At 43.9% G+C, this 25,150-nt stretch overlaps 1 protein-coding gene and 1 long non-coding RNA gene across 3 annotated transcripts in view; one reads left to right on the top strand and one right to left on the bottom strand.

Annotated features, from left to right (window-relative positions):
* Positions 1-3,103: 3,103 nt before the first annotated feature.
* On the top strand, positions 3,104-5,690 carry LOC114840325. Its single transcript, XR_003782522.2, has 2 exons — positions 3,104-3,178; positions 5,147-5,690. It is a non-coding gene; the product is annotated as an uncharacterized LOC114840325 (long non-coding RNA).
* Positions 5,691-9,104: 3,414 nt separating this feature from the next.
* The window catches only part of cacng3b (calcium channel, voltage-dependent, gamma subunit 3b), a 35,794-nt gene continuing 19,748 nt past the window's right edge, over positions 9,105-25,150 (bottom strand). For both annotated transcript variants that reach the window (XM_029123348.2, XM_020050961.3), the window contains 3 exons: positions 21,739-21,822; positions 18,042-18,182; positions 9,105-16,808 (listed from right to left, as the gene is read on the bottom strand). In XM_029123348.2, the coding sequence (XP_028979181.1) occupies positions 16,309-16,808; positions 18,042-18,182; positions 21,739-21,822 (725 nt within the window). In that variant the 3' untranslated portion in view covers positions 9,105-16,308. The remainder of the gene's footprint in view (positions 16,809-18,041; positions 18,183-21,738; positions 21,823-25,150) is intronic.

Genomic DNA, 25,150 nt, shown 5'->3' with positions numbered 1-25,150 from the left:
ATGTGTATTATTTTTATTTAACCTTTTCACAAGATTACCTGCGCCTTTAGAACTCACACACCCCCAAAACATCAGTGAGCCACCACCATGCTTCATAGTGGGGATGGTATTCTTTTCACAAAGGCCTTGTTGACTCCTCTTCAAACATTACGCTTATGGATGTGACCATAAAGCTCTATTTTAGTCTCTTCACCCCAAATTACAATGAGCCAGAAGTTGTGAGGCGTGTCAAGTTGTTGTCGGGCATATTGTAACCAGTCTTTTTTGTGGCATTGGCACAGTAAATGCTTCTTTCTGGCAACACGACCATGCAGCTAATTTTGGTAGACTGTTATTATAGATACTGTATATGTGGTGTATATGTGGTAGACTGTAATAATAGATACTACTGTATATATGGTGTATATGTGGTAGACTGTAATAATAGATACTGTATATATGGTGTATATGTGGTAGACTGTAATAATAGATACTGTATATGTGGTGTATATGTGGTAGACTGTAATAATAGATGCTACTGTATATATGGTGTATATGTGGTAGACTGTAATATTAGATACTGTATATGTGGTGTATATGTAGTAGAGTGGCTACTTCTGGTATCAGTGTGGACTGGTACTTCATGTATCAGTGTGGACTGGTACTTCATGTATCAGTGTGGACTGGTACTTCATGTATCAGTGTGGACTGGTACTTCAGGTATCAGTGTGGACTGGTACTTCAGGTATCAGTGTGGACTGGTACTTCATGTATCAGTGTGGACTGGTACTTCATGTATCAGTGTGGACTGGTACTTCATGTATCAGTGTGGACTGGTACTTCATGTATCAGTGTGGACTGGTACTTCATGTATCAGTGTGGACTGGTACTTCATGTATCAGTGTGGACTGGTACTTCTGGTATCAGTGTGGACTGGTACTTCTGGTATCAGTGTGGACTGGTACTTCATGTATCAGTGTGGACTGGTACTTCTGGTATCAGTGTGGACTGGTACTTCATGTATCAGTGTGGACTGGTACTTCTGGTATCAGTGTGGACTGGTACTTCAGGTATCAGTGTGGACTGGTACTTCATGTATCAGTGTGGACTGGTACTTCTGGTATCAGTGTGGACTGGTACTTCTGGTATCAGTGTGGACTGGTACTTCATGTATCAGTGTGGACTGGTACTTCTGGTATCAGTGTGGACTGGTACTTCAGGTATCAGTGTGGACTGGTACTTCATGTATCAGTGTGGACTGGTACTTCTGGTATCAGTGTGGACTGGTACTTCTGGTATCAGTGTGGACTGGTACTTCATGTATCAGTGTGGACTGGTACTTCATGTATCAGTGTGGACTGGTACTTCATGTATCAGCGTGGACTGGTACTTCATGTATCAGCGTGGACTGGTACTTCTGGTATCAGAGTGGACTGGTACTTCATGTATCAGTGTGGACTGGTACTTCATGTATCAGTGTGGACTGGTACTTCTGGTATCAGTGTGGACTGGTACTTCTGGTATCAGTGTGGACTGGTACTTCATGTATCAGTGTGGACTGGTACTTCTGGTATCAGTGTGGACTGGTACTTCATGTATCAGTGTGGACTGGTACTTCTGGTATCAGTGTGGACTGGTACTTCAGGTATCAGTGTGGACTGGTACTTCATGTATCAGTGTGGACTGGTACTTCAGGTATAAACGTTGACTTGTACTTCAGGTATAAACGTTGACTTGTACTTCAGGTATAAACGTTGACTTGTACTTCAGGTATAAACATTGACTTGTACTTCAGGTGCTAACAGGCATGACCTCAAGATGACAGGTCATCATAAATCCCAGACAAATCAACTTGCAACGGTATAGCTCAATGTCTGAGGTCAGAGGCAGTCTGGCGTTTTGTAGATGGCACTTCTCTGGATCAGAGGTCAGGTGCAGCCAATTGTTCAGTTGTTGGTTAATTTGTTCTGGGGAAAGAATGAGAGAAGGTAAACATAAGTGAGCTTGCTAAACATTTTGCTTACAAAATGGGGTCACCACCCGAAACACTTCTGTTGATTTGTAGGAGTTGAGTCGGAGGGACCTCTCAAGGGGCTAGAGCTGAGTTGACGGTCCTGGCTTAGAAAGGTCAACGGTGGAAAACTGTCTTGTGGACTGACGAATCCAAATGTTAAATTATTTTTGGGAATCATGGACGCCGCGTCCTCCAGAATATAGAGGAGAGGGACCATCCACTGTTCAAAAGCAAGCATCCATGGTGGTATGGGGGTGCATTAGTGCACATGGTATGGATGGGTGACTTGCACTTCAGTGAAAGGCACCATTAATCCTGAACAATACAGTGCCCTCCACAATTATTGCTACCCCTAGTAAAGATGAATAAAAAAGGGTTATAAAACCTATTTGTTAATTAGCTTAATGTCACATTGAAAGAAATGAGAAACATCCAACCCTTAATTGAAGTACATTTATTAAGGGAAAAAAAATATAAAAAAATATTTATTTCTAACAAAATCTCATTTGCAACAACTATTGGTACCCTGTGATGGTAATTCCATCGATACGAACTCTTAATGGAAGTAAGTACAGAGATACAATTCTCTTGGCACAATTAGCAGTTTATTAATATTTGCAAATAGTGAGAAGCACCAAAAGCCTACAAAATAAACCTGTGAAGCATCTCCCAAGTAACACAGAACGAGCATCAGTACTTATACAGGTAAAAGGGGTATGGTAAGATACTGCACAGCTTCCCTTTGTTCAATCTATATCTAGGTTTTAACCAAGGGGCAGGATGTCCCCCTACATTAAACCAAGGACCTAAGGACACTGTAGGTAACCTTTTCAACTTCAGAATGGACACACATCATTTGGGCAAACTGATGGTTTTGACAGATCGATGGAGGACCCAATGATCTACTGATACCATTCAAATGGTCTCAGATCTCCAACAGGTGTCACTCAGCTTTCATCCAACCAAACAGATCTCCAACAGGTGTCACCCAGCTTTCATCCAGCAAAACAGATCTCCAACAGGTGTTGCCCATCTTCCTGACGGTCCTCCCAGCTCCGCCCATACTCTCCTAGAAGGAAACAACGGACAGCCACAGGCTAAACAGGAGGGCTGTCACAGAGCTCATCAATGAGTTTCCCATGAAGAATCCCCCAGTTTGCTGGATCTAATTCCCAAGCAGACAAGGTGAGAAACTCTTAGTAAGACAGTTAGACTAAATTGCTCACAGTTCCTTGGTGTAAAAATAATGTGTTGTTAGCCTACTTAACGGCAAAAAAAGCTAATTATATATTTGTGTATTTACTAGTTTTGTGATTGGTTAAACAGTAAGAAAATGTCAGAATTAGTCTGTCTCTGCAGACTAAGCTTGTGTGTACAGTGAGGGATCTTTTTTGGGATCCCCTGCTGATTTTGTACGTTTGCCCACTGACAAAGAAATGATCAGTCTATAATTTTAATGGTAGGTTTATTTGAACAGTGAGAGACAGAAAAACAACAAAAAGAATCCAGAAAAAGGCATGTCAAAAATGCTATAAATTGATTCGCATTTTAATTAGTGAAATAAGTATTAGACCCCTCTGCAAAACATGAGTACTTGGTGGCAAAACCCTTGTTGGCAATCACAGTGGTCAGATGTTCCTTGTAGTTGGCCACCAGGTTTGCACTCATCTCAGGAGGGTTTTTGTCCCACTCCTCTTTGCAGATCCTCTCCAAGTCATTAAGGTTTCGAGGCTGATGTTTGGTAACTCGACCCTTCAGCTCCCTCCACAGATATTCTATGGGATTAAGGTCTGAAGACTGACTAGGCCACTCCAGGACCTTAATGTGCTTCTTCTTGAGTCACTCCTTTGTTGCCTTGGCCGTGTGTTTTGGGTCATTGTCATGCTGGAAGACCCGTCCGCGACCCATTTTCGGTGCCCTGGCTGAGAGGAGGAGGTTCTCACCCAAGATTTATGACCCGATGCGGTGAAGCAGTGTTTGTGTGTGAAAAACACCCCCAAAGCATAATGTTTCCTCCTCCATGTTTGACGGTGGGTGTTATGTCTGCATCAATATGCCAGTATAACATTGATTATATCTACTTGCTCTTAGGAACAAATGTATCGCACGGTGAATAGAGGAGGATCAACTAGTTTTTATTTCTTTGTTTATTACTTGACAGCTTCTGCACACAACAACAATCAGCCGGGAGCGCCCTCTAGTAACAACAGGCACTATTGAATTAACCCAAAAACATCACAGTGGGGATGGTGTTCTTGGGGTCATAGGCAGCATTCCTCCTCCTCCAAACACAGTGAGTTGAGTTGATGCCAAAGAGCTCGATTTTGGTCTTATCTGACCACCACACTTTCACCCAGTTCTCCTCAGAATCATTCAGATGTTCATTGGCAAACTTCAGACGGGACTGTACATGTGCTTTCTTGAGCAGGGGGACCTTGCAGGCGCTGCAGGATTTCAGTCCTTCACGGCGTAGTGTGTTACCAATTGTTTTCTTGGTAACTATGGTCCCAGCTGCCTTGAGATCATTGTGAAGATCCTCCTGTGTAGTTCTGGGCTGATTGATCAGTGCAACTCCACAAGGAGTTGGCATGGAGCCCCAGACCAAGGGAGATTGATGGTTCTTTTGTGTTATTCCATTTGTGAATAATCGCACCAACTGTTGTCACCTTCTCACCAAGCTGCTTAGTGATGGTCTTGTAGCCCATTCCAGCCTTGTGTAGGTCTACAGTCTTGTCCCTGACATCCTTGGACAGCTCTTTGGTCTTGGCCATGGTGGAGAGTTAGGAATCTGATTGATTGCTTCTGTGGACGGGTGTCTTTTATCCTTTTAAGAGTGTGCTCCTAATCTCAGCTCCTTACCTGTATAAAACACACCTGGGAGCCAGAAATCTTTCTGATTGAGAGGGGATCAAATACGTATTTCACTCATTAAAATGCAAATCAATTTATAAAATATCTGACTTGTTTTTCTGGATGTTTTAGTTGTTATTCTGTCTCTAACTGTTCAAATAAACCTACCATTAAAATTATAGACTGATTATTTCTTTGTCAGTGGGCAAACAGACAAAATCAGCAGGGAATCAAATAATTATTTCTCTCACTGTATATGTCATTGTAACCAAAAGCCAGATGTGTCTCTGATGTGTTTCATAGGAAATGGCCCTAATGTTGAACTCTGATTCCATCCTTCCACACCTGTTCTAATGGGATCAGCTACATAACTCTCATGGGATAAGCTACACAACACACCTGTTCTAATGGGATCAGCAAGACAATACACCTATTCTCAAGGGATCAGCTACACAACACACCTGTTCTAATGGGATCAGCTAGACAATACACCTATTCTCAAGGGATCAGCTACACAACACACCTATTCTCATGGGATCAGCTACACAACACACCTGTTCTCATGGAATCAGCCACACAACACACCTGTTCTCATGGAATCAGCTAGACAACACACCTGTTCTAATGGGATCAGCTAGACAACACACCTGTTCTAATGGGATCAGCTAGACAACACACCTGTTCTAATGGGATCAGCTAGACAACACACCTGTTCTAATGGGATCAGCTAGACAACACACCTTTTCTAATGGGATTTAATTTAGAACTGACAAAGCAATGGAGTGATTACTGTACCTGGGAACATCCCTGCCAACTAAATCAAAATAAATAAAATATGAGAGTAAAATGTAAATTGTCTGTGTGTGTTTGCGCTCACCAGACAGTACAGATATGTCACAGTGGAAGATCCACAGCCAGCTCTCTGATGCTATAGGCTTTCACTGGCACAGCCATGAACACACAACCAGACACACTGAACACAAACACACACAACCAGACACACTGAACACACACACACACAACCAGACAAACAGACACACTGAACACAAACACACACAACCAGACACACTGAACACAAACACACACAACCAGACACACTGAACACACACACACACACACACACACAACCAGACAACCAGACACACTGAACACACACACACACACAACCAGACACACTGGACACACACACAGCCAGACATATTGAAAACACACACCCCGCGGGTAATGGCGAAGGGAATTCACGTGGCAGTGCCAAGCCCAGAGGCGACCTATTCTCACTAAGACACATGCACACATGCTAACAAACACACACTAACAAATACACAGTGCCAAGCCCAGAGGCGACCTATTCTCCGCCAGCTGATTCACTACCGCAGGTGTGTTCAGACACGCACACACACACACACACTAATACACACACTAAAACACACACTAACAAACCCACTTTCCAGAACCCCAGAGGGAGCCAACCCTTGGAGAGGAAGCTGGGTTGGGGACATTCACATCATGGGTCAACTGTTTGACCTCAGCCTTTTTGCTACAGCCAAACCCCACTTCCAGACATGGTCATTTATTCTTCAAAAGGAGTCATGATCTGTGTACTTCCTGGGTCACAGAACTAGTGTGTGTATGTGTGTGTTTGTGTGTGTTCAGTGTGTGTATGTGTGTAGGTGTGTGTTTGGGTGTGTTCAGTGTGTGTATGGGTGTGTTTGGATGTGTTCAGTGTGTGTAGGTGTGTTTGGGTGTGTTCAGTGTGTGTAGGTGTGTGTTTGTGTGCGTTCAGTGTGTGTATGTGTGTAGGTGTGTGTTTGGGTGTGTTCAGTGTGTGTATGTGTGTAGGTGTGTGTTTGGGTGTGTTCAGTGTGTGTACGTGTGTATGTGTGTGTTCAGTGTGTGTATGTGTGTAGGTGTGTGTTTGTGTGTGTTCAGTGTGTGTGTGTGTGTGTAGGTGTGTGTTTGGGTGTGTTCAGTGTGTGTGTGTATGTGTGTGCATTGAGGTGTGTGTTTTTGTGTGGATGTGTATGTGGGATGCAGGCAGAAGGCAACAGTCATGCAAACGGGAAGGGACAGATGTAGCAGGAAACATCACAACATGGAGAAATTATCTATATCACACACACACCAGGGATAAGGGTAGGTCACTATTAACTTAAGCATATTTAATTCTGCTCTGAGTTGAATAAATGTAATTAAAGAGGACAGGACAGATGTTATACACCTGTCTCGGAATATGCTCACACACGCACACGCTCCCACACGCACACACGCCACACACACACACACACACAAACACACGATGGGACGGAAGGAGATTGAACATGCAGAAATGAAGACCAACTGAATTCTTTTAAAATGTGTTTTATTTCTTGTATTATAGTATTATACTGTGTGTATATATATATATATATATATATATATATATATATATATATATATATATATATATATATATATATTTCTTCTCTATATATTCTATATTTAGTGTTTGTAAGGTCAAAGATGTGCTTTATCACAGCATAATGCTGGCTCACTCTTGCTGGCTGGAAGGGTGTGTGTATGAGTGTGTTGTGTGTCTAGTGTTATTTGTGTGTGTGAACATATATATACGTAGATAGACAACACATCTCTCTGTAGGTTCCATTACGGTGTCATAGATGTAGATAGACAACACATCTCTCTATGTTCCATTACGGTTTCATAGATGTAGATAGTCAACACATCTCTCTCTATGTTCCATTACGGTTTCATAGATGTAGATAGACAACACTTCTCTCTATGTTCCATTATAGCGTCATAGATGTAGATAGACAACACATCTCTCTCTATGTTCCATTACGGTTTCATAGATGTAGATAGACAACACATCTCTCTCTTTGTACCATTACGGTGTCATAGATGTAGATAGACAATACATCTCCCTTTGTTCCATTATGGCGTCATAGATGTAGATAGACAACACTTCTCTGCAGCTGTCGCATTATGGCACCTGGGAGAAAGCATTGGGCAGCGGCATTGAGGCCGTTTTCAGTTTGAAGTAGTCAGTGTTCTTCCTCTACTTCTTTGACTCTGGAATCAAACTAAAGGGATGGGGTGCATACTGCCTGTTGCAGCTATGAATGTTTTTCCCAGAAGTGATTAAATGGGTGATCCCTAAGGACATAATTGTTCTCCAGATGACCTGAATGGAATCATTCTCCCAGTTAACTGAATGGAATCATGCTGCCTGTCACCTGAACTACATAATTCTCCTTACAACCTGGATGGAATTATTCTCCTGATGATCTGGATGGAATCATTCTCCTGATGATCTGGATGGAATTATTCTCCTGATGATCTGGATGGAATTATTCTCCTGATGACCTGAATGGAATTATTCTCCTTTTGATCTGGATGGAATCATTCTCCTGATGATCTGGATGGAATCATTCTCCTGATGAACTGAATGGAATTATTCTCCTGATGATCTGGATGGAATCATTCTCCTGATGAACTGAATGGAATTATTCTCCTGATGATCTGGATAGAATCATTCTCCTGATGATCTGGATGGAATTATTCTCCTGTTGATCTGAATGGAATTATTCTCCTGATGATCTGGGTGGAATCATTCTCCTGATGACCTGAATGGAATAATTCTCCTGATGATCTGGATAAAATCATTTTCATAATGACCTGGATGGAATAATTCTCCCAATGACTTGGTTAGAATGAGTCTCCTGACGACTTAGATGGAATCATGTTGTCCATGCATAATTCATAATCACCTAGTTGACTACTTTAAAGTGGTGAACATCCTTAATAAATCCAACACTCAAGAGGTTGTCTACCCACCTCTGTGGTGGTCCCCTGCAGGGTGTTAATTCTGCCAACAAAAAAAAAGTTTTGAAAACCAGACTTTCTATTGCACACATTCAGGTACATCCCTCACCGTTTTGTTACTTTTGGTTCTGTTTGGCAAAAGGTTAACGGCAGCATTTGGTTTGGTTGATATATCACAACCCTGGTTAATATTTTGTTGGAGTAATAACAGTCCTCAGATCATGCCTGTCAATATTACTGGGGACATCTTGCAAATTTGGAGACTGAAAGACATTGGAGAGAATTGGCTGATTAATGTTAATTATGTAGTGTATTCATTTAAACCATATTAAACACATTTCCAACCACTATAATGCTTCATAGAGTACCAAGTGAAATGTTTTGTCCTACAATTAGCCAAGATGATAAGCTAGCCCGTTAGCCAAGATGATAAGATAGCTTGTTAACCAAGATGATAAGCTAGCCCGTTAGCCAAGATGATAAGATAGCTTGTTAACCAAGATGATAAGCTAGCCTGGTAGCCAAAAAGATTAGCTAGCCAGTTAGCCAAAATGTGCAAACCAGCTTAAAATGATCTACAGATAGCAAACAATTGCTACTACAATATTTTACTAGCTACAGTAGGAAAGTTGTTTCAGTAAACTCCAAAAAGTACAAGTGTCACCAGTTTTGTTCATATTTCACTGTTTCGAGGAACTTTCCAGATTTTTTGAGCTCATCCATCCTGTCTTCTTTGAAACCCCATTCACTGATCCAGGTGTGTGTAGGAGGGTGTGTGTGTGTAGGAGTGTGTGTGTGTGTGTAGGAGTGTGTGTGTTCACACCTTCATGCAGGTGCGTTTTTGTGTGTGTGTGTGGGGGGGGTCTTCTGTTTCTGGGAGGGTTGTGTTCGGCAGTCAGTGAGTTCTACAGGCATTACAACATCATCCTCAGTGCAGGCATCTTTGTCATCTCAGGTCAGTGTCTGTGTGTGTTTCCTATAGGGAGAAGGCAGGAGAGGCAGGCACTCGATAGATAGGAGAGGAGCCACTGACCACACACACACACACACACACACACACACACACATATTATTAACTGTGTGTGTGTGTTTGTAGGTCTTCTGTTTCTGGGAGGGTTGTGTGTGACAGCCAGTGAGTTCTACAGGCATTACCACGTCATTCTCAGTGCAGGCATCTTCTTTGTCACCTCAGGTCAGTTTGTATCTTGGTGTTTGTGTGTGTGCGTGTGTGTGTGTGTACATGTACATGAATGTGTGTGTGGCAGTAGTAAATCAAATTCCATTCCAAATTACGTTAGTATCAAAGTCTTTCTGTGGCCCACCAGCTAACTCATTCTTCCAGAAGTCCCAGTGGCTTTACGAATGCAAAAACACACACACACGCACACACATGCACACACGCACACACACACACACACACACACACACACAATGTCTATTAACACTAAATCTGAAGACATATTACAATGATTCCGGAACTTGCACAGTGTTTTGACACTCCTCGCCTTTTTCCTCTCTCCTCCTCTCTCCTCTTCTCTTAATGGACTCAGAGCGGGAGAGAGAGTTGATGTCCAGACCAAGGTGTTCTGCTAAGTCGAGGTTCCGTCCGTCTGTACGCTGATCCATACCTTAATCCGTCTCTCGATCAACAGAACACAGTGGTTCCAGTGAGGTTGTAGGGAAGCAATTGTGATGTCCTCGTAAATATTCAGACCCCCTCCCCCGGCAGACCCACCCCCACTTCCATGTCCATCACCTCCTCTTCTCCCTGCTACGTTGTCCCGGGGGAGGGAATGTCATTATCACTACTAATCATAAACAACACAACTCACAAACCACACAGTAGAAAATAAATAGAATATTATTATAATAAATAACCCCCCCCTCCCCCCTTTTCAAACCCATTCCAACTTAGAACTACTTGGAGTGTTTTGACACTCTTTAAAATGGCACCTTCAGGATATTTACTATATATACTGTATATCTGGTATGGGAAAGCAGATGGAAGACACTGCCTCAAATGGTATCCTATTCCCTGTGTTGTACCCTATTGCCTTGAGTACCAAAGTAGTGTACCAAAGAAAGGGGCTAAAGTACAGCACTTTTACATAGAGTGCCAGGGTGCCATCTGAGATGTGACAGGATGTGATGTCAGTGTTGGAAGCCAATGACGTCACTGATGCATGCTGGGAGGCTGATGTATGACTCATGGATGGCAGTTTGATGTTTGACCCTAACCCATGACACCTGACCTCTGAGAGAGGTTACCAAAGGTCCCATGGTCTAGACAGGCTGATAACTGTGGAGATGTATGCCGTAGTCATTTATAGAGGAGTATAAACGAGTAACTAACTAGATTGCCAGCTAGATAACTAAATAACAAAACCTAAGTTTACAGGAATTTAAGCATTAGCAAGGCTATATAGTGACGCTAGATAAGAGTAGTAAGCTTAAATAGAGTTAGCCTAGCTTTGTGTTTGTTTTCTAGCCTAGCTACACAGTAGGATCACATTAAAGAGAGTTAACATAGCTTTGCGTATGTTAGCCTAGACTAGCTACACAGTCAGATCACATTAGAGAGGGTTAGTCTAGCTTATTGCATGTTAGCCTAACCTACTTACCAGTGAGATCACATTAGATAGGGTTAGCCTAGCTATTAAGGGTGTGTCAAACTAGTCATACACATACGTGTGATCATATACATTTTATCCCACTTGATACTTGTTACTTAATAGGATTTACTTGTGATTAGAAAACCAAGAAGGGTTAAATGCTTGTAAAGCACTTCGCGATTCACAGCCCATCTCAATAGTCTCTTCATGCATTCCCACATTGTTCAAAGCCAAGACAGGAACCAGAAAGCTTTTAGTCTTATTCAAATATAAACACATATAATTATCAAAATAATGCTGCTCACGTTAATGTGTATAATATGTAGTATAGTGTTTCAAAAACAATGTAAGTTTTGCCATTTATGTGTGTGTGTGTGTGGGGGGGGGGTTTATAGAGAAGTAAGGTGGGGGAATTGCACTTGTTCTAATCCAACTGATTCAGCACGCTCCATTTCTTTACTGGCAGCCAAACTAGCCAATAAGATTTTATACGGACATGTGAAAATATTTGTTTTCCAATCACAGAAAATATCAAAAATTGCTGTATCATAATGGTTTTAGGAAAGGTCTCACTATCTGTTATGATACTTGTCTTGGCACACTCATAATAGCTACACTGAGCTAGTTACACTTAGCTGAGAGTATGTTAGCTTAGCCTAAATAACAGTGAGATCACATCAGAGATGATTAGCCCAGCTACACTGCGCTAATTACATTTAGCCCAGTGTATGTTGGTCCAGCCTAACTACACAGTACGATCACATCAGAGAGGGTTAACTTAGCTACAATGAGCTAGCTACACAGCCTAGCCTAGGGTTCGTTAACCTAGTCTAAAAGTGAAATCCCTGTCTACTGTATAACAGTATTGTAGCATCAAGTACCATTTCTGTTGTTGTCCAGCTGGATACCTAACTGGAGCTGTTATATATATTACCAGCATCGTGCTTCAGGAGCCACCTCATCTAAAGTAGGTTAGCCTAGTCAAGCATTAGAAGCCCTTGTATACTCATCATGTGGATTAAAAATGAAAGCCCTTGGAAAAACAAGTCATGTATTGTTTTCACCTAACCTTGGCTTTAGTCTTCGTGGCGTAGCCTAGCATAACATAGCATAGCCTGGCATAAGTTAGCCTAGCCTAGCGTAGGTTAGCTTACCGTATGTAATTTTAGCTTCATGGCTTGCCTATCTACTATTTACATTAGGAGGCTGTCATAGATGGCTGTTCCAGAGGTTCTAGTAAATATGGGCAGTAGTGTGGGGTAGATGTTGCTAACACAGCTTTTCCAGCTAACACTAATAATGCTAATTTTGTGTAATAAGTATGTAGGCTAGCAAAGCTTATGTGCCACATATGTATGATAACCATGCTAATTGCTAATTTAAGTTTAGTTTATTTGTGTTCATGTAACTCTGTGGCTTAAATTAGCTTCATTAGCATTAGCGCTTATCACCTGGATCTTTCACTACTTTCACTACTTCCCTGGTCATCTGACATAAAGTATACAGCACAGCATGATCACCTCAACAGTTTATAGACTTTGAAACAACTTTATTATTAATTTATTTATCATGATAGAAGTGTGCTATTGTAGCGTCAGCTTAGCGTGGTTCTTCATGTTTCATTACTCTATAAAACAGTGTCAAGGTTTAGGTGGAGGAGAATAAACACATTATGTGGGAGATTCCTGCTTTACAAAAGAAACCCTGAATGATCCCGAAGGACCTGAACGACCTCACAGCATGCTACTTTCTGTAGTTAGGCATATGCCTACTGCAAAAATGTCCAACTCAACCTTCCTATCTCCTTCTCTCGCACTTTAGCTTTTCTATTTGTCCATTTCCCTTTCTTCCCTCGCTTTCCGTCCCTCTGGCCTTTTGTCGATAGTGTTCTGGGATTTAAGTGCTGGTTGAACAACTTTGTGTCTTTCTACTTGTATGACGTCACAAACGTGACCTCACATAAAATCTTCTTTCTGAACAGACAACATGACGGGTGAATATGTGAGGGATTTAGAGTGTGACACGTGTGCAGTTTCATACACGCAGGACCAATGACACAGCTGTTTTACATGTATGATGAGTTAGGCGTGGCTAACATGTTGCATGTATGACTGATATCACATTTCTTTCTAAGGCTGTGTTTACTCCTTGCACAAACATGTGATTGTCCTCATCCAATCAAGATGATCTGGTAACTATGTCATGGAGATTGTTGCATCTAAATATTAATAAAATGTGTCTGTTTTCTGCCCAATGGGTCTGCATTATGACCAGATTTCCTGATCCAAACTATATAAATCTTGTATAAAAGCTTTATTGGACATTACAAAAAGGTATCCTATAACTCATTAGCTTGCAATAAACTGCACATCAGCTTTTTTCCGTCCCGCTCCTGCCAGAGTCCTTAGCCTTTCTACTCCACGTTTTTGGATCTGGGAAGGAGTAGAATCCATTTTCTCTCATTTGGAGCTAAATCTCTTCCTTCATTTGTTTATTTCTATATGCGTTATCTGAAGTGGATGGTACTGTGGCATCTCACTACCGTGCCAGTGAAGGCACTTGATTTAGGATGAAGACCATCTTATTGGGAATGGTAGATAGCCTTTTGTTGTCAATAATTCACAGTTCAAAACGTGTCTTTTGATTGTCTACACCTGTCAAACAAATGTGGATGAAATGTGAATGTGGACCAGATCAGGACAACAAATACATGTTAGAACCAGGGGCAAACAGAGCTCAGAAGAACTGTAGGGGCTATGATTGTCTGGGCCTGGGAAGAGAAGACCTGGCAGTGTGGGGGGGCCGGGGGGGCTGGGTGGTTGAAAGGTTGTTTCAGCTAAGAAAATTAATCAGTAGCTCCATTAGAAACACATCTTTCTTACCCATCGGACCCATTACAATATTTTACTAATAAATCTTTCCGAGCCCTATTCCAGTACTTTACAATATTTTACTTATAATTCTTTCCAAGCCCTATTCCAGTACAAATATACCCTACTCTCCGGGTCTTCAGTCTTCTTTTTGAGCCAACAAAATACGTTTATGTTACATTATATAACACACAGCATTTTAAACACTTCCAGACATTTTGTTCTACTCTACAGGTGAAAGTGTTTAGACAAGCAAATCTGTGAAGTGGTAAAATAGGGTGAGGAGAGTTGAGGCGGGTTGAGGAAAGTAAAGGTTGGGTGAGGAGAGTTGAGGCGGGTTGAGGAAAGTAAAGTTGGGATGAGGAGAGTTGAGGCGGGTTGAGGAAAGTAAAGTTGGGGTGAGGAGAGTTGAGGCAGGTTGAGGAAAGTAGAGGCGGGTGAGGAGAGTTGAGGCGGGTTGAGGAAAGTAGAGGGGGGTGAGAAGAGTTGAGGCGGGTTGAGGAGAGATGAGACGGGAGTGAAGGAGAGGTGTGGTGGGATGTGGGTGAGTGGGAAAAGGATTGGGTTGTGGATGAGGTTAGGGATGAGGGTGTAGCTGAGGTCAGGGGACGTGGGTGTGGATGAGGTCAGGCACCATGTCTTTTCTTAACAGTTTAAGGTGAAAAAAAAAGTATGGCCGGCAGACTGGTGTAGAGGAGTAAAAAGGTAAAGGAAGCACCAAGGATAATCACCAAGGATAATCACCAAGGATAATCAACCAACCAAGAGTTAAATATAGTCCAGGTCATAATCAACCTCCCCACCACAAATCTAGGATCTAACATCAACCATTTAAGAGTCAACTAAACCCCAGGTAGTAGTTAACGCTGTAACCACCAGTCAAAGATCAAGACCTGCATTCATAAACAGTCCTAAGATTTGATTATGAATTGACTAGATTAGGTCCCAGTGTCAATTCACTGTTCATTATGAATCAAAACAAATCTTCATGTAAGTGTTGATTCCACCCGTACTCATCTATCTCACATCTCGTAAAGGCTGATGGCACCAGAGACAAGAGTCTTCTGATGTAAGACAATGATATCAGGACATTTTGAAACGTGATTATGGGTTAACGTCGCCACTAGGGGGAGAATACAGATCAGATCCTGATATTACTCTCACCACTAGGGGGAGAATACAGATCAGATCCTGATATTACTCTCACCACTAGGGGGAGAATACAGAACAGATCCTGATATTACTCTCACCACTAAGGGGAGAATACGGACCAGATCCTGATATTACTCTCACCACTAAGGGGAGAATACAAATACAATCCTGATATTACTCTCACCACTAGGGGGAGAATACAGATCAGATCCTGATATTACTCTCACCACTAGGGGGAGAATACAGATCAGATCCTGATATTACTCTCACCACTAGGGGGAGAATACAGATCAGATCCTGATATTATTCTCACCACTAGGGGGAGAATACAGATCAGATCCTAGACCAGGGCTGTGGGTGGTTAAGCTCTACCTGTTTTGTTAAATATAACTGGTAGGGTTACAACAATAAATTTTTCCCAAATTCACAGTTTTCCAGAAATTCTAGTTGGGAGACTACAGGAAGAGGAAATAAGAAGCAAATTCTGAGTCCTCCCACCAGAATCTGTGGAGGACCACATTTTGGGAAAGGAATTCTGCAACCCTAACATCTGGTCCAGAAACAGCGGAACAGTGGAAGCTGTCTGTGTCCCCTCCCCCTCCCTGCATGGGAGAGGTTAAAGTTCACAGTTCAAAGTTCAGAGGTCAAACAGGTCTGTTCTGTCTCCCTACTTGGAGTAGGTAGTTGCTGCTCTTAACCACTGTTCTATTGACATGTTGGTTTTTCTCAATCAATAATTTTAACAATGAATACATCAATAATAATTGATGGATTCACCTTTACCCGTTCAACTGTTGAGGTTGAAGGGTTAAATGTTGAGCAATCTGATCCAAGATCTGTGGTTAGGAACAACTCCTACCTTTGACCCTTTACTACTAGAACAAAAAGGGCAAAGAGAGGTCAAAGTTCAATGTTTAGAAGCCTCTTCTCCCTTCCTCGTTCTCCCTCCCCTACTGTCTCTTTTCATCATCCTCAAATCTCTCATCCAATCATCTCCTAGATCCCGCCTCCTTCAGACGGGCGTGGTTCTCCTATTGGCCGCGTCCTTGCCGTAGTCCTTGCCCAGGGTTCCTCCCTGTAGGAACTCCCTTTCTGAGTTGAGCAGCGCCCCCATGGCGGCCTTGGTGCCCACATCGCGGGGGGTCAGCGTGTACATTGGGAGGTCAGAGGCCGCTGGGCCCGTGTAACCACCCTTTCCGATCGGAGAAGCATCTCGGCTGGGCGCCTCGGAGGAACGGACGCTGGAGCGGCGCCGGAAGCGATAGCGGTAGGACGGGATCCGGCTGAAGGCCGACTTCTTGATGAGTTCGGTGCGGGACTTGGCGCGCTGCTTGCGGTGCTTCTCGATGAACATGTGAACGGCCAGAACGCCCACCATCTCTGCCATGATGAAGGACAACGCGCCAAAGTAGAAGGACCAGCCGTAGGAGTAGCTCTTCTTACTGTCACTCTGGCCGGGGTCGCCGGAGTTGGCCGAGATGTAGACGATGATGCCGATGATGTTGCTGAGACCTGGGGGAGGTGGGGAGAGAGGGATTCAAGGAAAGCACTGGTCCCTGGAAATGACTGAAAGAGAGAGGAGAGAGAGACAGAGCGAGAAAGAGTGGTATGGAGAAAGAGAAAGAAGGGAGAGAAAAGGAAAGGGAGGAAATGGGAGGGAGGAGGCGGGTGGGAGGAGGCGGGAGGGAGGAGGCGGGTGGTGCCTCCCATCTGGACTCTCCCACCTGTCATTCCATATCTCACAGAATGTACCACCCTCACTGTTTCTCAAAACCAAAACAATATCTTAACAATATAAAATACTTGTAAAAATGGAAAATAATTGCCACATAATATGTTTTACATGTTCACAAAAAATAAAAGGGATTTAAATTAAAAAAACTATATTTGTGAGTGTGTGACACACAGGTTTATTACATACAGTACCCATGGCTATGTGTTGATTAATGGGGTGCCCTGTCACACTCCACAACTAGTGTTTATTCAGATCGGCACGTTTGTATGCTTTATACGCCTAATGGGGTCCTTCAGCAAATATCACAGCTGATCACCCATCTGTTTGACATGTGCTTCCCTGGCAAACACACACACACACACACACACATCTACACGTACAAACACACACACACACGCACACACACACACACACACACATCTACACTTTCACACACACACAAACACACACATACACACCCACAAAAACACACACACACACACACACATCTACACGTATAAACACACACACACACGCACACACACATCTACACGTACAAACACACACACACACGCACACACACACACACACACACACATCTACACTTTCACACACACACAAACACACACATACACATCTACACGTACACACACATACACAAACACACACACATACACACACACAAACAAACACACACACATCTACACAAACACACACACAATGCAGTGGTGTCCAGAACCGTACTGAGTCAACAGTCCGGCATGATGTTTGTGTGTTTGGAAGATCTGGAGGCAGCCAATCAGGAGGTTGAATGCCCCAGGGACTCATGAGGTTGTTGTCAGAGCCAGCCATTCAGATCGCTGCACTGCTCTTTAGATACTGTATATGGGCCAGCTATATTTGTGTGTTTGTGTTCTGCTATTTAGTTAAATGGTCCAGGTTATTTTCAGGGTCACTAGCTGTTCGAATACATTCTAGAGAGCACTGGGTCACACACACACACACACACACGCACACACACACACACAAACCTGAGGCGACGAAGAAGATGCCTGCACTGAGGATGACGTTGTGACGGCTCCTGTAGAACTCACTGGCAGCCACACACAACCCTCCCAGAAACAGAAGACCTACACTCATTATGGGGAATAAACTGGAGGCTCGGACTGCTCCTGGAAACACACACACACAGAATAGATTTTCACTGTTAGATGTTGTCAATCAATCAAAAATATTTATTTTATAAAGCCTTTTTCACATCAGCAGTTGTCACAAAGTGCTTTTACAGACAACCAGCTTGAGAAACCCCAAAGAGCAAGCAACAAGATTTAATGCACAGTGGCTAGGAAAAACTCCCTTGTAGGGTCCAACATTAAGAAGAAACCAAGAGAGGAACCAGACCTCTCAGTCTATCATCATCAAGTATGAGTGAGTATGTGTGTGTAGACTTAGTGGGTTCTTTGGCAACCCACACAGGGACCTGAGTGATTGACTGAGTGTGAATACTGTAAATGTTAAAAAACCACGAGAGAGGGCAAGTGAGAAAGAACCTGAAGAGGGAGAGAGAAAAGGAGTTGGGGAGAGAGGGAAGGAGCATAGGGAGAGAGGGAAGGAGCAGAGGGAGAGAGGGGAGTTGGGGAGAGAGGGAAGGAGCAGAGGGAGAGAGAGAAGGAGTTGGGGAGAGAGTAGGTGATAGCAGTGTCTTTTTGGGAGATCATTTATGTTTTTAATGTCCACTCATCTGGCCTGCTGGAGGTTTCTGTGTGTGTGTGTGTGGATAACAGTGTCAGAAGAAATATATGTGTGTGTTTCTTTTGATATCTAAAGTGTATGTATGTAACAGGGTCTGTAAATATCTGTGTGTACTTTAAATCTCAAGTCGTTTACTGTTTTTTCCAATTGCTAAAACACAATTTTGCAAACTAGGATGGTTTTATCAAAATACTTAACATAATTCACAAAACCACACACCCAAACTGCAAAATACCTCATATATTCTGCAAAATGAAGCACTGCAACCAAAACTAAATATAGCATTATCAAAATCAAACTTTTGCACGAAATGGCACACACTTCAGTCATATTACCAGGTGTTTGTCTAACCAACTACACACTGTTGGGCATAATGAAAAGCACTCTTATCATTAGCATGCTTTGCCATAATAATAAAATAGTTCAAATTGTAGAAAATTCTTCAGATTGTTCACATGCACAGAAATATTTGCAGATACACATATGCTGTTGAACATTTTTATTTTTTATCTTTCGCCAAACAAGTCAGTGCAACATATACACAGCAGATATATTTACATTGGACTGAACAAAAATATGCTCACAAAAATCTGTAAACTTAAAAAGAAAATTGCCAGCCTCTCGCATTGTCCGCCCATGGTTGATGACATGATCAACTAAGGTTGCTTTGATTTCATTTGAAAGTTGTCGTCTTCTTTGGCCATGAAGTCCTCTACCAGCTCTACCCCTACCTCTCAGTCTTCATCCCCCTCTCATTCTCCCCCTCCCTCTTCCTCTTCATCTCCCTCTTCCTCTTCCTCTCTCTGCAACGTCTTCCATTGTTGTTGTAAAGAAAAAGGTGCTATCCTGTGGTCTTTTCATAGTGCTTACTTCCTGATTGAAGTGGTAACAATGAACCATTGAGGTGTTTGGCCAGGTGGCACATGTATTGGCCAATTAGCTCAGGTAGTGTCATTTTGAATGGCAGTGTTTTGAAATGGCAAACATGTGACTTTATGTGAGATTGTAGTGTCTTATGCAGAGAACCGTGTTCAGTGCATTTAAAAAGTGACATTTTGAATTGCAAAAATGTGTGCAAAGTAGAACGGGTGTTTAGACTTTTGGAGACTTGAGAAGAGGTTTTGCTCTCTGTGTGTCAGTTTAAATAAGTGTGCTGTGCATGTCATTATAGTGTGTTAGCATTTGGAAACAAACGTAAGTACGGCTGCATCATTGACTTCCTGATCTCCTGTGTTTGACAGACAGCTGCCATGGCCAGTGCTGTCAGAGGTCTGTGTGTTTAGTCCCGCCCCGTGGCCCATACCCCAGGGCACTATGACATGCCGGTCAGTGGGCCCCCTCACTCTATTGGTTGCTGCTCTCCCTGTCCATGCTGTCTGATTGGCTGCCTCTGGGATTGTGCGGCGGTTGCCTGGCGCTTAGTAAAAGCATTTCTGTATGTCTCTTTTATCTCTCCATGCTCATTCTTCAGAGCAGAATCCACATGCACATGCTTAAATGGAGCGTCCATTCCAGTTTCATTATCTTTTCTCCTACATACTCATACATACTGTGACCTTGAACTGGGAGCTTGAACCAGCTCTTTGTTCGGGGTGGTATGTCCATAGATACACAATATTCTGACCATAATTCTGCCTTCACATGTGAACAATATCTGCCCTAACACCATCCATTCCTAACACCTAACAAGCATATCAACGCATCAACTTTCCCACAGTGCTATGAAATGTGCCGTTATATAGCATTTACATTTCCTTTGAGCGGATGACTCTTGACACAAGCCAATGCTTTTCAAAACCCTGTGGTAGGATTGGCATTGTGGTACTCAGGAAGATTTTACTCAGACTCTGTGTGTGTGTGTGTATGTGTGGTGTGTGTGTGTATAGTGTGTGTGTGTGTGTATAGTGTGTGTGTATGTTTAGTGTGTGTGTGTGTATAGTGTGTATAGTGTGTGTGTGTGTGTATAGTGTGTATAGTGTGTGTGTGTGTGTATAGTGTGTGTGTGTGTGTGTGTGTGTGTAGTATGTTTGTGTGCATGTGTCTGTGTGTGTGTGTGTGTATAGTGTGTGTCTGTGTGTATAGTGTGTGTGTGTGTGTGTGGTGTGTGTGCATGTGTCTGTGTGGTGTGTATGTGTGTGTGTGTGTGGTGTGTGTGTGTGTGTGTGTGGTGTGTGTGTGTGTAGTGTATGGTGTGTGTACAGTGTGTGTGTGTGGTATGTTTGTGTGTGTGTGTGTGTGTGGTGTGTGTGTGTGTGTGGTGTGTGTGCATGTGTGTGTGGTGTGTATGTGTGTGTGTGTGTGTGTGTGGTGTGTGTATAGTGTGTATGGTGTGTGTCTGTGTGTGGTGTGTGTGTGTATAGTGTGTGTGTGTGTATAGTGTGTGTGTGTGTGTATAGTGTGTATAGTGTGTGTGTGTGTATAGTGTGTGTGTGTGGTATGTTTGTGTGCGTGTGTCTGTGTGTGTGTGTGTATAGTGTGTGTCTGTGTGTATAGTGTGTGTGTGTGTGTGTGTGTGTGGTGTGTGTGCATGTGTCTGTGTGGTGTGTATGTGTGTGTCTGTGTGGTGTGTATGTGTGTGTGTGTGTGGTGTGTGTAATGTATGGTGTGTGTACAGTGTGTGTGTGTGGTATGTTTGTGTGTGTGTGTGTGTGTGTGGTGTGTGTGTGTGTGGTGTGTGTGCATGTGTGTGTGGTGTGTATGTGTGTGTGTGTGTGTGGTGTGTGTATAGTGTGTATGGTGTGTGTCTGTGTGTGGTGTGTGTGTGTATAGTGTGTGTCTGTGTGTATAGTGTGTGTGTGTGTGTGTATAGTGTGTGTGTGTGCGTGTGTGTGCGCATGTGTGTGTGTGTGGTATGTGTGTGTGTGTCTGTGTGTGGTGTGTCTGTGTGTGTGTGTGTGTCTGTGTGTGGTGTGTCTGTGTGTGTGTGTCTGTGTGTGTGGTGTGTCTGTGTGTGTGTGGTGTGTGTTTGTGACTTACGGAGGAGGTATTCCGCTGCATCTGCCTCATAATCTGTAGCCTCTGGGAAGTGATCAATCTTCTTACACACTCCTCGGAACGATCCTGTAACACATCAACACATACACACTTGAGTCTGAGTACACACCCACACACACACACACACACACACACACACACACAGAGCCCTGGCTAAGCTGTATGTGTTAGATGCCAAATGATCAGACAGAGCTGTTGCCCCCCACGGCTGTGTGTGGGAAACGGCAATGAATAGTCTTATCTTACCCAACACACACACACATTCAGCGCACACGCCAATGTGTGTACATATTGACAGTGTGTGTACGAGTGTTTGTATGAGTGTGTGTGTACATATTGACAGTGTGTGTACGAGTGTTTGTACGAGTGTGTGTGTACATATTGACAGTGTGTGTACGAGTGTTTGTATGAGTGTGTGTGTACATATTGACAGTGTGTGTACGAGTGTTTGTATGAGTGTGTGTGTACATATTGACAGTGTGTGTACGAGTGTTTGTACGAGTGTGTTTATTGAATAAACGGTGATCAGCCCAGGTAGTGAGTCATTCTAATTCCTGTTAGAAGACTGTCACAGTCCCAGAGCCATTCACACACTGCCTAGTCTGAACCAAAAGTAGGAGATGAAGATGAGTGGAGACAGAGATAAACAGAGACTTAAAACAGAGGAATGGAGAGATAGAGGTACAGGGAGAGATGGAGAGATAGAGGTACAGGGAGAGATGGAGAGATAGAGGTACAGGGAGAGATGGAGAGATAGAGGTACAGGGAGAGATGGAGAGATAGAGGTACAGGGAGAGATGGAGAGATAGAGGTACAGGGAGAGATGGAAAGATAGAGGTACAGGGAGAGATGGAGAGATAGAGGTACAGGGAGAGATGGAGAGATAGAGGTACAGGGAGAGATGGAGAGATAGAGGTACAGGGAGAGATGGAGAGATAGAGGTACAGGGAGAGATGGAGAGATAGAGGTACAGGGAGAGATGGAGAGATAGAGGTACAGGGAGAGATGGAGAGATAGAGGTACAGGGAGAGATGGAGAGATAGAGGTACAGGGAGAGATGGAGAGATAGAGGTACAGGGAGAGATGGAGAGATAGAGGTACAGGGAGAGATGGAGAGATAGAGGTACAGGGAGAGATGGAGAGATAGAGGTACAGGGAGAGATGGAGAGATAGAGGTACAGGGAGAGATGGAGAGATAGAGGTACAGGGAGAGATGGAGAGATAGAGGTACAGGGAGAGATGGAGAGATAGAGGTACAGGGAGAGATGGAGAGATAGAGGTACAGGGAGAGATGGAAAGATAGAGGTACAGGGAGAGATGGAGAGATAGAGGTACAGGGAGAGATGGAGAGATAGAGGTACAGGGAGAGATGGAGAGATAGAGGTACAGGGAGAGATGGAGAGATAGAGGTACAGGGAGAGATGGAAAGATAGAGGTACAGGGAGAGATGGAGAGATAGAGGTACAGGGAGAGATGGAGAGATAGAGGTACAGGGAGAGATGGAGAGATAGAGGTACAGGGAGAGATGGAGAGATAGAGGTACAGGGAGAGATGGAGAGATAGAGGTACAGGGAGAGATGGAGAGATAGAGGTACTGGGAGAGATAGAGGTACAGGGAGAGATAGAGAGATAGAGGTACAGGGAGAGATGGAGAGATAGAGGTACAGGGAGAGATAGAGGTACAGGGAGAGATGGAGAGATAGAGGTACAGGGAGAGATAGACAGATTACTGGGAGACTTTCACAAACTGACATTAATTAATTTATTTTCACCTCTTTCATTCGTTACTTCCCTCCTTTGACCTCACTCTTTCTGCTCACGTTTCAATTCGCTTGACCTTATATTTACCAGATTCTGTTGATAAATATCACCCTCCACCCCTACCCTCCAACCCTACCCTCCACCCCTACCCTCCACCCCCGACCCTCCACCCCTACCCTCCACCCCCTACCCTCCACCCGTACCCTCCACCCGTACCCTCCACCCCTACCCTCCACCCCTACCCTCCACCCCGACCCTCCACCCCTACCCTCCACCCCTACCCTCCACCCCCGACCTTCCACCCCTACCCTCCACCCGTACCCTACCCTCCACCCCTACCCTCCACCCCCTACCCTCCACCCCCTACCCTCCACCCGTACCCTCCACCCCTACCCTCCACCCCCGACCCTCCACCCCTACCCTCCACCCGTACCCTCCACCCGTACCCTCCACCCCCTACCCTCCACCCGTACCCTCCACCCCTACCCTCCACCCGTACCCTCCACCCCTACCCTCCACCCCGACCCTCCACCCCTACCCTCCACCACTACCCTCCACCCGTACCCTCCAACCCTACCCTCCACCCCTACCCTCCACCCCGACCCTCCACCCCTACCCTCCACCCCTACCCTCCACCCGTACCCGACCCTCCACCCCTACCCTCCACCCCTACCCTCCACCCCGACCCTCCACACCTACCCTCCACCCCTACCCTCCACCCCGACCCTCCACCCCTACCCTCCACCCGTACCCTCCAACCCGACCCTCCACCCGTACCACCTAGATGTCTTCAGATGTTCTTACTACTACTGGTCTGAGTGGTTGTTCCACCTAGATGTCTTCAGATGTTCTTACTACTACTGGTCTGAGTGGTTGTTCCACCTAGATGTCTTCAGATGTTCTTACTACTACTGGTCTGAGTGGTTGTTCCACCTAGATGTCTTCAGATGTTCTTACTACTACTGGTCTGGGTGGTTGTTCCACCTAGATGTCTTCAGATGTTCTTACTACTACTGGTCTGGGTGGTTGTTCCACCTAGATGTCTTCAGATGTTCTTACTACTACTGGTCTGGGTGGTTGTTCCACCTAGATGTCTTCAGATGTTCTTACTACTACTGGTCTGGGTGGTTGTTCCACCTAGATGTCTTCAGATGTTCTTACTACTACTGGTCTGGGTGGTTGTTCCACCTAGATGTCTTCAGATGTTCTCACTACTACTGGTCTGGGTGGTTGTTCCACCTAGATGTCTTCAGATGTTCTTACTACTACTGGTCTGGGTGGTTGTTCCACCTAGATGTCTTCAGATGTTCTTACTACTACTGGTCTGGGTGGTTGTTCCACCTAGATGTCTTCAGATGTTCTTACTACTACTGGTCTGGGTGGTTGTTCCACCTAGATGTCTTCAGATGTTCTTACTACTACTGGTCTGGGTGGTTGTTCCACCTAGATGTCTTCAGATGTTCTTACTACTACTGGTCTGGGTGGTTGTTCCACCTAGATGTCTTCAGATGTTCTTACTACTACTGGTCTGGGTGGTTGTTCCACCTAGATGTACTAACTGGAAGTGACTCAAAGTGACTTAGTGACTCAAATGTAAAATGCAAATGTAGCTCATCCACAAAATATGTTAATG

The sequence above is a fragment of the Esox lucius genome, chromosome 11 (assembly GCF_011004845.1).
Source record: "Esox lucius isolate fEsoLuc1 chromosome 11, fEsoLuc1.pri, whole genome shotgun sequence".
Taxonomy (NCBI): Eukaryota; Metazoa; Chordata; class Actinopteri; order Esociformes; family Esocidae; genus Esox; species Esox lucius.
Note: the sequence above shows the minus strand (reverse complement) of the source record. Positions and strands in the feature narration are given on the sequence as shown.